Source organism: Molossus molossus, unplaced genomic scaffold (genome assembly GCF_014108415.1).
Source record: "Molossus molossus isolate mMolMol1 unplaced genomic scaffold, mMolMol1.p scaffold_m16_p_10, whole genome shotgun sequence".
NCBI classification, from domain to species: domain Eukaryota; kingdom Metazoa; phylum Chordata; class Mammalia; order Chiroptera; family Molossidae; genus Molossus; species Molossus molossus.
Window position 1 is genome coordinate 77,478,864 of NW_023425345.1, and position 12,603 is coordinate 77,491,466.

The following is a 12,603-nucleotide window of genomic DNA, read 5'->3' on the forward strand; positions in this document are numbered from 1 at the left end:
GCAGGCCGATGCTCTAACCGCTGAGCCAAACCGGCCAGGGCTAAAATTATCTCTTGATTATCTTAGTGAAGAACATGATTTAGTAGGGCCTGAAGTGGAGTATAAGATTCTGTTTTTTTATAAGCTCATGCTTATTCTCATGCAACTAATGTGATCTCTGACATTTGGGAACTACTAATACAGATATTTTCTAATAGCAACAGATCTAGAACAAACTTATTATACCTTTCTACATTTTTACTTTTTTAAAAAATCTGTATTGTTAAAAGTATTACAAATATCCTCCCTTCCCCCTGCCATTGACCCCCTCCTCCCCACTCCCACCCCACTCCTGCTTTCCTCAAACTATTGTCTGTGTCCATTGGTTGTGCATATATGTATATAAGTTCTTTGGTTTATCTCTTCCCAACCCTCTTCCCTGTGAGGTTTGTCTACATTTTAATTTTTGCCACTATTATAAAATTGGTCTATATCTCAGAACACATACCAGATAACAGAAAGGGAAGATGATCCCAAAGTGCTTTAATGTCAATGGTACCAGCCTGAAGGTTAAAGATAAGAGACAATCCTATATCACCAGTTTGTAAAGGGATTAAAAATGCTTTTTTGTTAAAAAAGAACAGAACAAGCAGGATGGGGGGAAGGTTGATGAGGATGACTAATAACTGATTATAAATAAAAAGAATTTACTAGTCCATAGCTCCATAAGAGCCTAATTCTCACCAGTAGCAAAATCTTTTCTTCTTTTCTGAAACTCATAGCATTCAGTTCTTTGTATATGTTGCTTGTCCAAATCAGTGGTTTGTAAATGTTTTTATTCCAGTCTTGCTAAAAGTTTCTGATACCCTCCTTTATGCTGTCCCTGCTTACAAGATTTCCTATTCTTAAGAAACAAAAAGTGATCCTAGTTTCATTTTGTCTGTCTCAGAAATAATCAGTTTCCAACTGAACTGTGGTTGTCTAAGTATGGGGCTGAGAAGACTGGAGGGAAATGAGAGGCAGAATGAGGAAAAACTACTAAAGGAAGCTGAGGGACATAGCGATGAGACTTGCTGTGGTTACAGAGACTGGTACATCCCTTTACCAGATCCTACTAATATACTTAATGTCAAGTGTAATTCGGAAAGTATTGACGTTCCTTTCAAGTAACTTCTCTTCCTTCCTGAGCAACAGGTCTCACCAGCCCAGCCTACTCCTAGTACAGGAGGGCGCCGGCGGCGCACAGTGGATGAAGATCCAGATGAGCGGAGGCAGCGCTTTCTGGAGCGCAACCGGGCTGCTGCCTCTCGCTGTCGTCAAAAGCGGAAGCTATGGGTGTCCTCCCTAGAGAAGAAGGCAGAAGAACTCACTTCTCAGAACATTCAGCTGAGTGTGAGTTGGTCCTGGATGATTGTTGGGATTGTTGAGTCTTGAAAGGGGGGGTTGAATGAGAAAAAAGTGGGACGATATAATAGAAGATGGTAATTCTTTAAATTAGGACAGATCCAGAAAATGTTCCAGGAAGAATGTAGAAAGAATCTCTTACAGTCAGAGTTGAAATCTTGTCTCCAGGGATTGAGAAAGACATCATCTACTCCCAAATCTGCTACTAGAATGAGTCATTCATAGACCCATTTAAATGAAGGGAACTGTAGTAATAATTATTATTATTATCATTATTAGTATTGTTGTTGTTGTTAATCCTCACCTAAGGATGTTTTTCCATTGATTTTTAGAGAAAGTGGAAGGGAGGGAGGGAGAGAGTGAGAGAAACATTAGTGTGAGAGAGACACATCAATCAGTTGCCTCCTGCACAAACCTGACCAGAGCAGGGGATCAAACCTGCAACCCAGGTATGTACTGTTGACCGGGAATCAAACCTAGGACCCTGTGATTGCAGGGCCGATGCTCTAACCACTGAGCAAAACCAGCCAGGGCTAGATGAAGTAAATTAGATTAAGCACCCCAGGATGCTCTTTTAAATCATCAGTAAACTCTGACTAGGGTCATGGAACACTCAAAAGGAAATGTATTTGCCCCAGATACTACAGCTTAGTAAAAGAAAGAAAAGGCCACACAAGCACAAATAGAACAATTATAACCCAGCCCTTGCCAGTTTGGCTCAGTGGTTAGAGTGTCAGCCTGTGGACCAAAGGGTCTTGGGTTCAATTCCTGGTCAAGGGATACAACTGGTTGCAGGTTAGGTCCCTGGTCCCGGTTGTGGTCATGTGGGAGGCAACCAGTCAATATGTCTCTCTCACATCAATGTTTCTCCTTCCCTCCCTCCCTTCCACTCTAAAAATCAATGGAAAAATATCCTCAGGTAAGGATTAACAAAAAAAAAAGATAATCCATATATTTTCTTGAATATTACTTTCCCTTATTCTGATTAGTTGTTAAAATATCTCATTACAGCCCAGCCAGTGTGGCTTATTGTTTGAGCGTCGACCCATGCACCAAGAGGTCACCAGTTCGATTCCCAGTCAGGGCACATGCCCAGGTTATGGGCCCAATCCCCAGTGGGGGGCATGTAGGAGGCAACCAGTCAATGTTCTCTCTCATCAATATTTCTATCTCTCTCTCTAAAATCAATGAAGAAAAAATATTTTAAAATATATATTTCATTACAAGGTAATGAAATATATGTGTATATATAATGAAATATATGTGTATATATAAATATGTGTATATATATACATATATATATACACACACATACACACAAAGAGGTGTAGAATAAAAACAAGATCCCTCTTCAGTATGTTTTTCCAGACTCATTCTCTTTCCTTTAGTTAAGTTTGATATGTACCTACCAGACATATATGTATTTCTTTCTTTCTTTTTTTAATTACATTAGTATACTTTTTTTCTTCCAATCCTCACCCTAGGACATTTTTTTTTTCTATTTATCTTCAGATAGAATGGGAGGGAGGGAGAAAGAGAGAGAAACATCAACATGAAAGGGACACAGTGACTGGTTGCCTCCCACATGACCCTGACCAGGGCCCAGGACAAACCACAACCGAGGTACATGCCCTTGACCGGAATCGAACCCACTACTTATTGATCCACTAAGTCAAACCAGCCAGGGCAAGTACACTGTTTTGTTTTGTTTTTTTTAAATTTTTTTTTTTTATCCTCACCCGAGGACATTTTTTCCTTTTTTTGTTCAGATAGAGTGGAAGGGAGAGAGAAACATCGACGTGAAAGGGACACATCAAGTGGTTGCCACCCGCACGACCCAACCAGGGCCGGGGACAAAGTGCAACCGAGGTATGTGCTCTTAGCGGGAACCGAACCCGGGTCCCTCTGGACCGCAGGCCGACGCTCTAACCGCTGAGCCAAACCGGCCAGGGCATACACTTTTTTTGTTAAGAGAGAGAGAAACATTGATTTGTTGTTCCATTTATTTATTCATTTATTGGTTGATTCCTGTATGTACTCTGATCAGGGATCAAAGCCACAATCTTGGTGTATGGGGACTACACTCTAACCAACTGAGCTACCCAGCCAGGGCCCAGACATATATATATATTTCTCAATATTATTTTCATTTATTTATTTTATTTTATTTATTTATTTATTTTTGTACGTGCCTTTAGCAGGAACCGAACCCAGGACTCTCTGGTCCACAGGCCAGCACTCCAACTGCTGAGCCAAACCCGCGAGGGCTATTTTCATTTATATTTTTTGAAGGAGAGTCAGGGAGGGATTGTATGGGGATTTGTTTGTTTGTTTTAATATGTTTTTATTGATTTTTTTTAGAGAGAGGAAGGGAGAAAGAGATAGAAACATCAATGTGAGAGAGATACATCAATTGGCTGCCTCCTGCATGCTTCCTACTGGGGATCGAGCCCGCAACTGGGCATGTGCCCTGAATGGGAATCAAACCGGGACCTCTCAGTCCATGAGACAGTGCTCAATCCACTGAGCCACACCAGCCGGGCATGTTTGTTTTAATATAAATAGGTTAACAGTATTCCTGGAGATCTAACCATGTATATAGAAGATCTTGGTTTTTTTAAATAGCTGTATAGTAGTACATTCTATAGTGTGTTTATATTATAAGGTAGGATATTTATAACATTTCTAATTTTTTGCTGGAACAGCAATGCTGCAGTGAACATTGTATGCACTTGAGTAGGTAGTTCTGTTAAATAAACGTATGGAAGTAGGCTTTCTTAGTCAAAGGACATATGCATTATTAATTTTGGTATCATGTTTATCCTATATAGGAGTAATTTTTCTATTGTAAATTCCTACTTTACATTGTAAGTAGCTCCTGTCATTGAACTCATGGCTATACTGGCCCTGGGCTGTCTGAAGCCTTGCTGGATTAGAAGTCTCCAGATTTGGAGGAGGAAATACAGGCAACATTCTGTCATCACTTTGAGATATACTCACTGGGGGTTAAAGAGTGGAGGATGAATTTTCTTGATACTTTTTTCTTCCCTCCCTCCTCAGAATGAAGTAACATTACTACGCAATGAGGTGGCTCAGTTGAAACAGCTACTGTTAGCTCATAAAGACTGCCCAGTCACTGCACTACAGAAAAAGACCCAAGGCTATTTAGGTGAGTGGTTCACAACCTAAGCAAGGTCAGTCAGTCAGCAAACTGAACGTATTGAGTGTCTCAACTGTTTATAATTTTATAACTCTATTCTGAATGTCCTGGGGGGGTCCAGACTGATGAGTGCAGGGTGCACGGGCAGAAGCAGGCAGTCCGCTTGGGAGGCTATTGCAATTATGCACAAGAGATGTTAGAGCCGTGGACCAGGATGGTGGTAATGAAAGTAGTGAGAAGTTGAATTCAGGATTTTTTTTTCTTAAAATATTTTAATTGATTTTTAAAGAGGAAGAGAGAGAGAAACATTAATCAGCTACCTCCTGCACATCCCTGACCAGGGATTGGGCCCTGACCAGAAACAAACCGGCAACTTTTCAGTACATTGAACTGATGCCCAACCAACTGAGCCATACTGGGCAAATTCAAGATATTTTGAAGTTAGAGTGACAGGGTTTGACGATGGGCCAAATGGGGCACTATATATGAGAACAAGAAGAATCAAAAATTACACCAAAGTTTTTGGCCCGAGCAACTGCAAGAATGGATTTGACATTAATTGAAATAGGAGAAAGTGTAGAGGAAATGAATTGGGAGGTATATTTGGAGTTTAGTTTTGGACAAGCTGTGTTTAAGAAGCCTATTAATCTTGAAGGTGGAGTCAAGCAGGCAGCTGGTTATGTGGGCCTGCAGTTCAGAGGAAAGGCTGAAAGATATGACAGTGGGAGTCAGCAGCATATAGTTAGGTTTTTGTTTTGTTTTGTTGTTAAAATTTTTTTTCTTTATTTTAGAGAGAGAGGAAGGGAGAGGGAGAGAGAGATAGAAACATTGATGAGAGAAACATTGATTGGCCACCTCCTGCATGCCCCCCACTGGGGATTTGGCCCACAGCCAGCATGTGCCCTGACCAGGAATTGAACTGGTGACCTCTTGGTAGATAGGTCAGTGCTCAACCACTGAGCCACACCAGACGGGCTGTTTTGTTGTTGTTAATCCTCACCTGAGGATGTTTTTACCATTGATTTTATTATTTATTTATTTTTATAGAGAGAGAGTGGAAGGAAGGGAGAGAGATGGGAAGAGAAAGGCAGAGAGAAAGAGAGAGAAACATCGATATGAGAGAGACACATCGATTGGTTGCCTCCCACATGGCCCCGACCAGAGCCCAGGATCAAACCTGCAACTGAGGTACGTGCCCTTGACTGGGAATTAAACCCATGACTCTGGTCTGAGAGCCAATGCTTTAAACACTGATCCAAACTGGCCAGGGCCTGTTTTATTCTTTATGTACCCCATTGCTTGGCTGGGTACATGGATGATGCTTAGTAAATATTTGATGAATGAATGAATGTGTGCTCTGAACACACAAGCAGTGAAGTAGTTAATTTCTTGAGTACAACAAAGAAGGCTTCACAGAATCCTAAAAGACTCGGGCCTCCTTCAGATCAAAAATACAACTAACTGTTGGAAGTTTGCTCTCATTCCACATCTCTGTGTTTAAGCAGCTAACAGAGGCTGTCTGCTGTTTAAGAAAACTCTTTGACTGATGAGCAGCATGGAGTTATCTTTATGCAGCTCATATTTGTCTTTAGTAAAATGTTATTGTCGCCCTGGCCGGTTTGGCTCAGCGGTTAGAGCGTCGGCCTGCGGTCCTGAGAGACCCGGGTTCGGTTCCCGCTAAGAGCACGTACCTCGGTTGCAGTTTGTCCCCGGCCCTGGTCGGTTGTGCGGGTGGCAGCCACTCGATGTGTCCCTTTCACATCGATGTTTCTCTCTCTCTCTGTTCCTCTCTCTCCCCCCGACTCTACCTGAACAAAAAATGGAAAAATGTCCTCGGGTGAGGATGAAAAAAAAAAAAAAAATGTTATTGTCACTTTAGGTGAAGTGGCATAAGTCATAGTAAGTTGTTGTTTTTTTTATCCTCACCCGAGGACATTTTTGCATGTATCTTCAGATAGAGCAGGAGGGGGAGAGAGAAAGAAACATCGATGTGAGAGAGACACATCAAGTGGTTGCCACCCACATGACCCCAACCAGGGCTGGGACAAACTGCAACCGAGGTACGTGCCCCCAGTGGGAACCGAACCTGGGACTCCAGTCTGCGGGCCGACGCTCTAACCACTGAAATAGACCATAATAAATATTTTTAATCAGCGATACCTAGCTAATTAATATTGGGAGGATAAACTGTTTGGGGTTTGCTGTGTTAAGTGAACCTTGGCCAAGGACTGATCATTGACATTATTTATTGTAGCTTGATTTTATTTTATTTTTTTTTATTTATTTTTTATTTTTTTATCCTCACCCGAGGACATTTTTCCATTTTTTGTACAGATAGAGTGGGAGGGAGAGAGAGGAAGGGCGAGAGAGAGAGAAACATCGACGTGAAGGAACACATCGAGTGGCTGCCACCCGCACAACTGACCAGGGCCGGGGACAAACTGCAACCGAAGTACGTGCCCTTAGCGGGAACCGAACCCGGGTCTCTCAGGACCGCAGGCCGACGCTCTAACCGCTGAGCCAAATTGGCCAGGGCTATTGTAGCTTGATTTTATCAGGCTTACCTGTGGTGCAACTACACGCTAAAGGAATATAAAAAATAATGGAACGATTCATTTCCTGTGGGGATTAGAGAATATACCTAAAAATAAATCTACTTTAAATCACCTTTAAAAACATGACTAAAAAGGAGAAACATCTGTAACAAAAATAAATTAATTAAATATTTTTAAAAAACATGACTAAGCGAAGGAAAGTTCCAATAAGGGTAATGAACTACATGCAAATACCTGGAAGCCAGACAGTATAATTAACATGTCGGAGATTCACTTTATTGGGATAGGTAGGTTAATTTGTTCTGGTTCCTGCTTCCCTTCTCACAGTTTACTGTTTCCTAGCTCATACACAGCTTAAAAGCCAAGTTTCTGGGAAGTGCCCCCCCCCCCAAATAGGCCTCCTTTTCCTTTGTTCTGCTTTAGAATTGTGGCAAAAGGTAGTTCCTCCTGTTTTCCCATTCTGTTTTCTAACCACTTGCTCTCTGCTATTTGCCCTCCTTCCTTGGCAGAAAGCCCCAAGGAAAGCTCGGAGCCGACGGGTTCTCCAGCCCCTGTGATTCAGCACAGCTCAGCAACAGCACCTAGCAATGGCCTCAGTGTTCGCTCTGCAGCTGAAGCTGTGGCCACCTCAGTCCTCACTCAGATGGCCAGCCAAAGGACAGAACTGAGCATGCCAATACAGTCGCATGTGATTATGAATCCACAGTCCCAGTCTGCGGGCAGATGATGCCTCCCCTGGTGGAGAGGTCCCCAGCCAGAGCTCGCCCTTTTGAGAGCCAAGAGAGATGTCATCTTATCCCCTCCCATCTGCCTTGGACATGGCAGTATGGGGGGGAAAACTGTGTGTTGTGAGTAAAGGACAGATGTGGGGCTTTTCTCTTCAGCCACATGATCGTGTATGTTGACACCCGTACTGGGAGCCTCCGAGCCCCAGAGCCACATAGATCATACCATAAGGGGAGTTTCTGAAGTCCCCACAGCCAAAGGCCTTTCCAGGTGGTCTGAACAATCAACCATCCTTGCCCACGCACCTGTACTTCTCTCTTTTAACACTAACCCTTGCACTTCTAGGTTTCGGGTTTCCCAGTTTCCTCTCTTCCCACTAAGCCATGACTGTTACCTTCTTGTTCCTTAGCAGCATGCTAAGTAGAGGGAGCTAGAATTGATGGCATATCACCTGCTGACCCAGCCCCAGCCCCCTCATGATCTCAGGACTTTGTGTCCCAGTAGCTGCTTATTTATCCTTTTTTTACCCATCCAAAATTCTAGTCAAAATATTCACTTAGGGAGAATGTAAAGTTATGTTTGATGTGTGAAATAGCATTATTTTCCAGCTCTTTCATAAACTTTAGTCCTTCTCCCTACCTTCTACCAAAACAAACAAAAACAAAAAAAAGCAAAAAGAAACAAAATCCCAACAGTTGTAGTCCTTTTTAATCTATTTCCAGAGCTATTTGGGTACCACATTTTGTCTCTTGAGTTTTCCCAGTCTAGTAGTGGGGTCTCTTCCACCTCCCACTAAGCCTTGGCAACCTCATCTTGTGGCCTTATTAGATATGGCTTGGTAGTGAAAAGGGGAAGAGTCCAGGATCTGATTGGCTGATTCCTCTTCTCCTCACTCCATCCTTCTTCAGTCTAATCACCAGGTCAGGCAGGAAAGCTGGTTCCATCAGGTTATGGATTGATTCTTTATGTTTTATAAGAGTTTACTGACCAAAGCATACGGATTCCTTTTGGTCAGCTTTCCGCTTCTGCCTCTTCCTCCTCGTCCCCCTGTGCACATTACTGCCTCACTCTTCCATAGCTAGTTCAGATGCAGCTCCGGGGAGGCGGTTATGTAGTTCTCACACTTTCCCCCATCTCTTAGCCTCACACATCTGTCTTCTTTTCTTAGCTAGGGTCTTATATTCACAAGTGTCCCATGCCCTCTGGATCTACCTTCTTTCTCTTTCAGCATACTCCTAGCATAACCACTAGGTCGGGCTTCAGCTCTTTTCTGCTCTCTGCCCCCTAGATACAGTGCTTCTCCATAGTCTAAGCCCCAGGACTCTGAGACATCATAGCCAGGGTCCTGAGAGGGTTTTCTTGATTATAAGGTTGGATGCAGGGAGGCCAGGGAGGGCAGGTGCAGTACTAATCTCAGCAGAAAAACCCTGCTTGTTGAAGGGTCTAGCCTGCCTGGGAAATTGGTGACTATTTCTCTCAGCCATTTTTACTTTGAAGAGTTGGTTTACAGAGGGAGAAATTTATCCTCTGATCTCGCTTTCTTCCCCATGAAGACTTCTCATCTTCCTTTGACTCTGAACTATGCAGTTTCTACCAGGACCATAGGAAGCAGTCCAAAGCCAGGGGCCTGTAGATATGTCAGCTTTAATTGTTCTTCAGTATGAAACCCTTCCAATTGTCCCAGAGCCACCTTCTGCCATCTGCTGAAGCCAAGAATGTCCTTTTTGCCATCTCTCCTACCTCCATCTTAAACATACTACAGAATAACTCCCAGCTTCCTTTATTATTTTGTCTTCCAAAATTGGTTGTCTTAGGGGAATGAGGAAATGTTCTAAGATACAAGATTGCCATCTCCTCAGAGTGATAAACTGGTGAGCCAGTCAGATGACATGTTCTACTGCATTTGTTTTTCATTTCCCCTCCTGCTTTTCAGAGCCTGTGCTGAACAAGCCACACCTGGTGAAGAGAAAGGAGAGAAAACATGGTTTTCTCATCCTCTACCACCCGGGACCCAACAGGAACACCCCCTGAGGTGACTCAGATTAGCAAATGGCATGGCAGATGGTCAGGATGCAGGTTACCACCTCCAGGGACTCCACTTGCCTTTAAAAATTCACAGCCACAACTTATGCTCAGGACTTTTCTTTCAGGCGGCTGCTCCCTGGGCTTTTGTCCTGCTTTAATTTTTGTTTTATTTTTTTTTTATTCTCTTGATTTCCCACCAGCAGCCTTGCCCTTAAGCTTGACTAAGTTTATGGCTCCTAAGGAGCCTTCATAGACCCTTCACTATTTTTTCTTCTGCCTTCAGTCAAGTGTTTTTCAAGTGAAGAAGCAGTTTGTTACTGCACATACATCCTGCCTCACTACTGGGCTTGGAGAAGGCTCCAGTCCTGCCTATCTGTCCCTGAGTAGGGTGGCTAATTTACATAGAGGGTCTCATTTAGTTTCTTAACCCCCATGTCTAATTCTCATTTTCATCCATAGGAAGTTAGTATGATGGACATAAATGAGGGCATTGACAGACCTCAGTAGTAAACCAGCAGTGACATGAGGAAGGGGCAGAACAAGCCTCCAGACAGCTCTTTAGTTGGTCCTCAGTCTCACTAAGAAGACTGAACAGTTGCTTATAATCAAGGGGAACGTCACTAACCTTGTCATTGTTGCCAGCTGTGTAGCCGCTCTCCCTTGCTCTTTGCCTTCCAGATTCACCTGGACCAGAATCAAACATCATGGAGGGTGTTGTTTAGCCCTTCCTACGGGCCATGGCCTTTCTAGGGACCTAAGGGAAGACACATTCTGAGAAGAGCTGAGAGTGTGGACCCTTGGGGCTCTTCCAGGTGAACCCAGGACACAGGCCTCTTACTTCACTCCAAGGACTCAGCTGTTAGACACTCAAGGCCATAGAGAAAGGGGCCAGAACCAGGTTTTCTGGTATGCAGACTTCTGCCCCATTCCCTTGAAAGTGTGCTTAGAGTTGAAAAGTGTAAGAAAGCTTCCCCCACAACTAGGGGAGATAGAAGGAGTAGGACCTTTTTATATTTACTCTTTCCCTGTTGGTTGCATAGCCCAAATCTGGCTTCCTTCTGCCTCTACTCCTCTTCTTGAACCTGAGCACTGACCATATGCTCTCGGTGGTGGTAAAAGAGGTGACCTAACTGAACCTCACCTTGCTGCTTTCCTATGCCCGTTGTGTTCTTAGCTCCTTTTCTGCTTCACTGCCCTCCAGCTCCATGCATTCTGGTAGGTGGGATGCTTTGTCATAACCATGCCCTGTCTACAGCCTGAACCACCAAGCAGACATCAAGATACTTCTCTGTTTTCTGAGGCTCCCGTGTTCCACAATGAGAGGCTCCTCTAAAGGTGCTAGCCCTGAGACAGCTCTCCCCCCAAAAGTTCTCCCTTTCTTTCATAACTTCCTTTTCATCCCCAAATCATTATTTTTTCCATTAATACTATACATTGTATACACAGGAAGGAAATGTATGTTTTTTATTTCATAACCAGTCTGTTTAGAATCCAGTCCTCCTAGCTATATCACATATACCTTTGTTGTGCTCTTTATGTTTTCTTTAGACTTTTGTTTGACAGGGGTGGAGGGAGGAACATGACAAGTGAGGATCGTCAACCTCCCACAACCCTAATCATCCTTCAGAATGCAGAACTGATTCTCTGTTTCTGTTTACAACACACATGTGCGTACAGACATAAATTCCCACCTCCCCTCCCCACCGCCCAGGGTGCTGACCCAGCAGGAATGAGCATAGGTGGCTGCTGGCCACCATTCCCTCCTTCTGTACTAGTTCATTTTCTCTCTTTGGGAAAAGAATGAGAAAAGGCTGGGGAAGCAGGGAAAGTTAAGGCAGCTTATATCCTTTGTAGATGCAGGTTTGTATTGTAGCTGCTAGGGTTTGTTTTTTAATGGGGGCTGGTAGCACAGATATAACTTAACCAGCATCAGTTACTACTGGTGAGTGATATTTTAGCTGTAAGAAAAGGCTATGAGCACTAGTTTCATTGACTTTCCCTTAGGGCAATGGTTTTCAGAACATGGTCCAGGACCAGCAGCACCAGCAGCACCAGTGCCTGGGAACTTGTTAGAAATGCACATTTGGACCCCACCCCTACCTGTTAAATCAGAAACTCTGGGGATGGGCTCTAACAAGCACTCCAAGTGATTCTTATGTACACTAAAGTGTGACAACCACTGCCCTATGGGCAAGCTGGGAAATTCTTGTAGGGTGTCAAGACTATTTTAAGTAACATCCTCTGCCTTAGCACTAACATACATATTTTTCCATTTTCTCCCATCCTTCCCTCCACTCCCATTAAAACAACAACCACATCATTCATCTCAAAATCTAGGTTTGTCTTTGTCCTACTTATCCCTAAAACCTGTCCTGCATTGGTCTCGACAGGTATTGTCCCATATTCCCTTGCAGATTGGTCACTCCTCACTCTTTGTTACAGGACCAGCTGGAGTTTAGCTGTTCTGTATACACCACACACACCACACACCTTACACACCTACCTTCAGGCAGAGAGATGAGCCTCCAGGCCCAGCAGGGGAGGCTTCAGCCTCCTGACATAGTACCTGTTGAAAAGAAAGCAGTGTGTTTCGATGGTTATATCTCTGCTCATCTGTATATCTTTGACATGTAGCAAAACCTCTCCATCTCATCAAGGAACTCCTTTGTGGGGCTAAGTCTCCCCAGTCCCCAGTGGTGGACTTTGACAGGTGGGAGCATGGCGTGCTACAGGCTATTTTGTTACAAAACCATC

At 43.5% G+C, this 12,603-nt stretch overlaps 1 protein-coding gene across 4 annotated transcripts in view; it reads left to right on the forward strand.

Moving 5' to 3' along the window:
* The window catches only part of LOC118623434 (cyclic AMP-dependent transcription factor ATF-7), a 113,798-nt gene extending 104,461 nt beyond the window's left edge, over window positions 1-9,337 (forward strand). For all 4 annotated transcript variants that reach the window (XM_036250999.1, XM_036250998.1, XM_036250996.1 and 1 more), the window contains 3 exons: window positions 1,174-1,371; window positions 4,444-4,552; window positions 7,608-9,337. In XM_036250999.1, coding sequence (XP_036106892.1) covers window positions 1,174-1,371; window positions 4,444-4,552; window positions 7,608-7,825 — 525 coding nt within the window. In that variant the 3' untranslated portion in view covers window positions 7,826-9,337. The remainder of the gene's footprint in view (window positions 1-1,173; window positions 1,372-4,443; window positions 4,553-7,607) is intronic.
* Window positions 9,338-12,603: the final 3,266 nt, after the last annotated feature.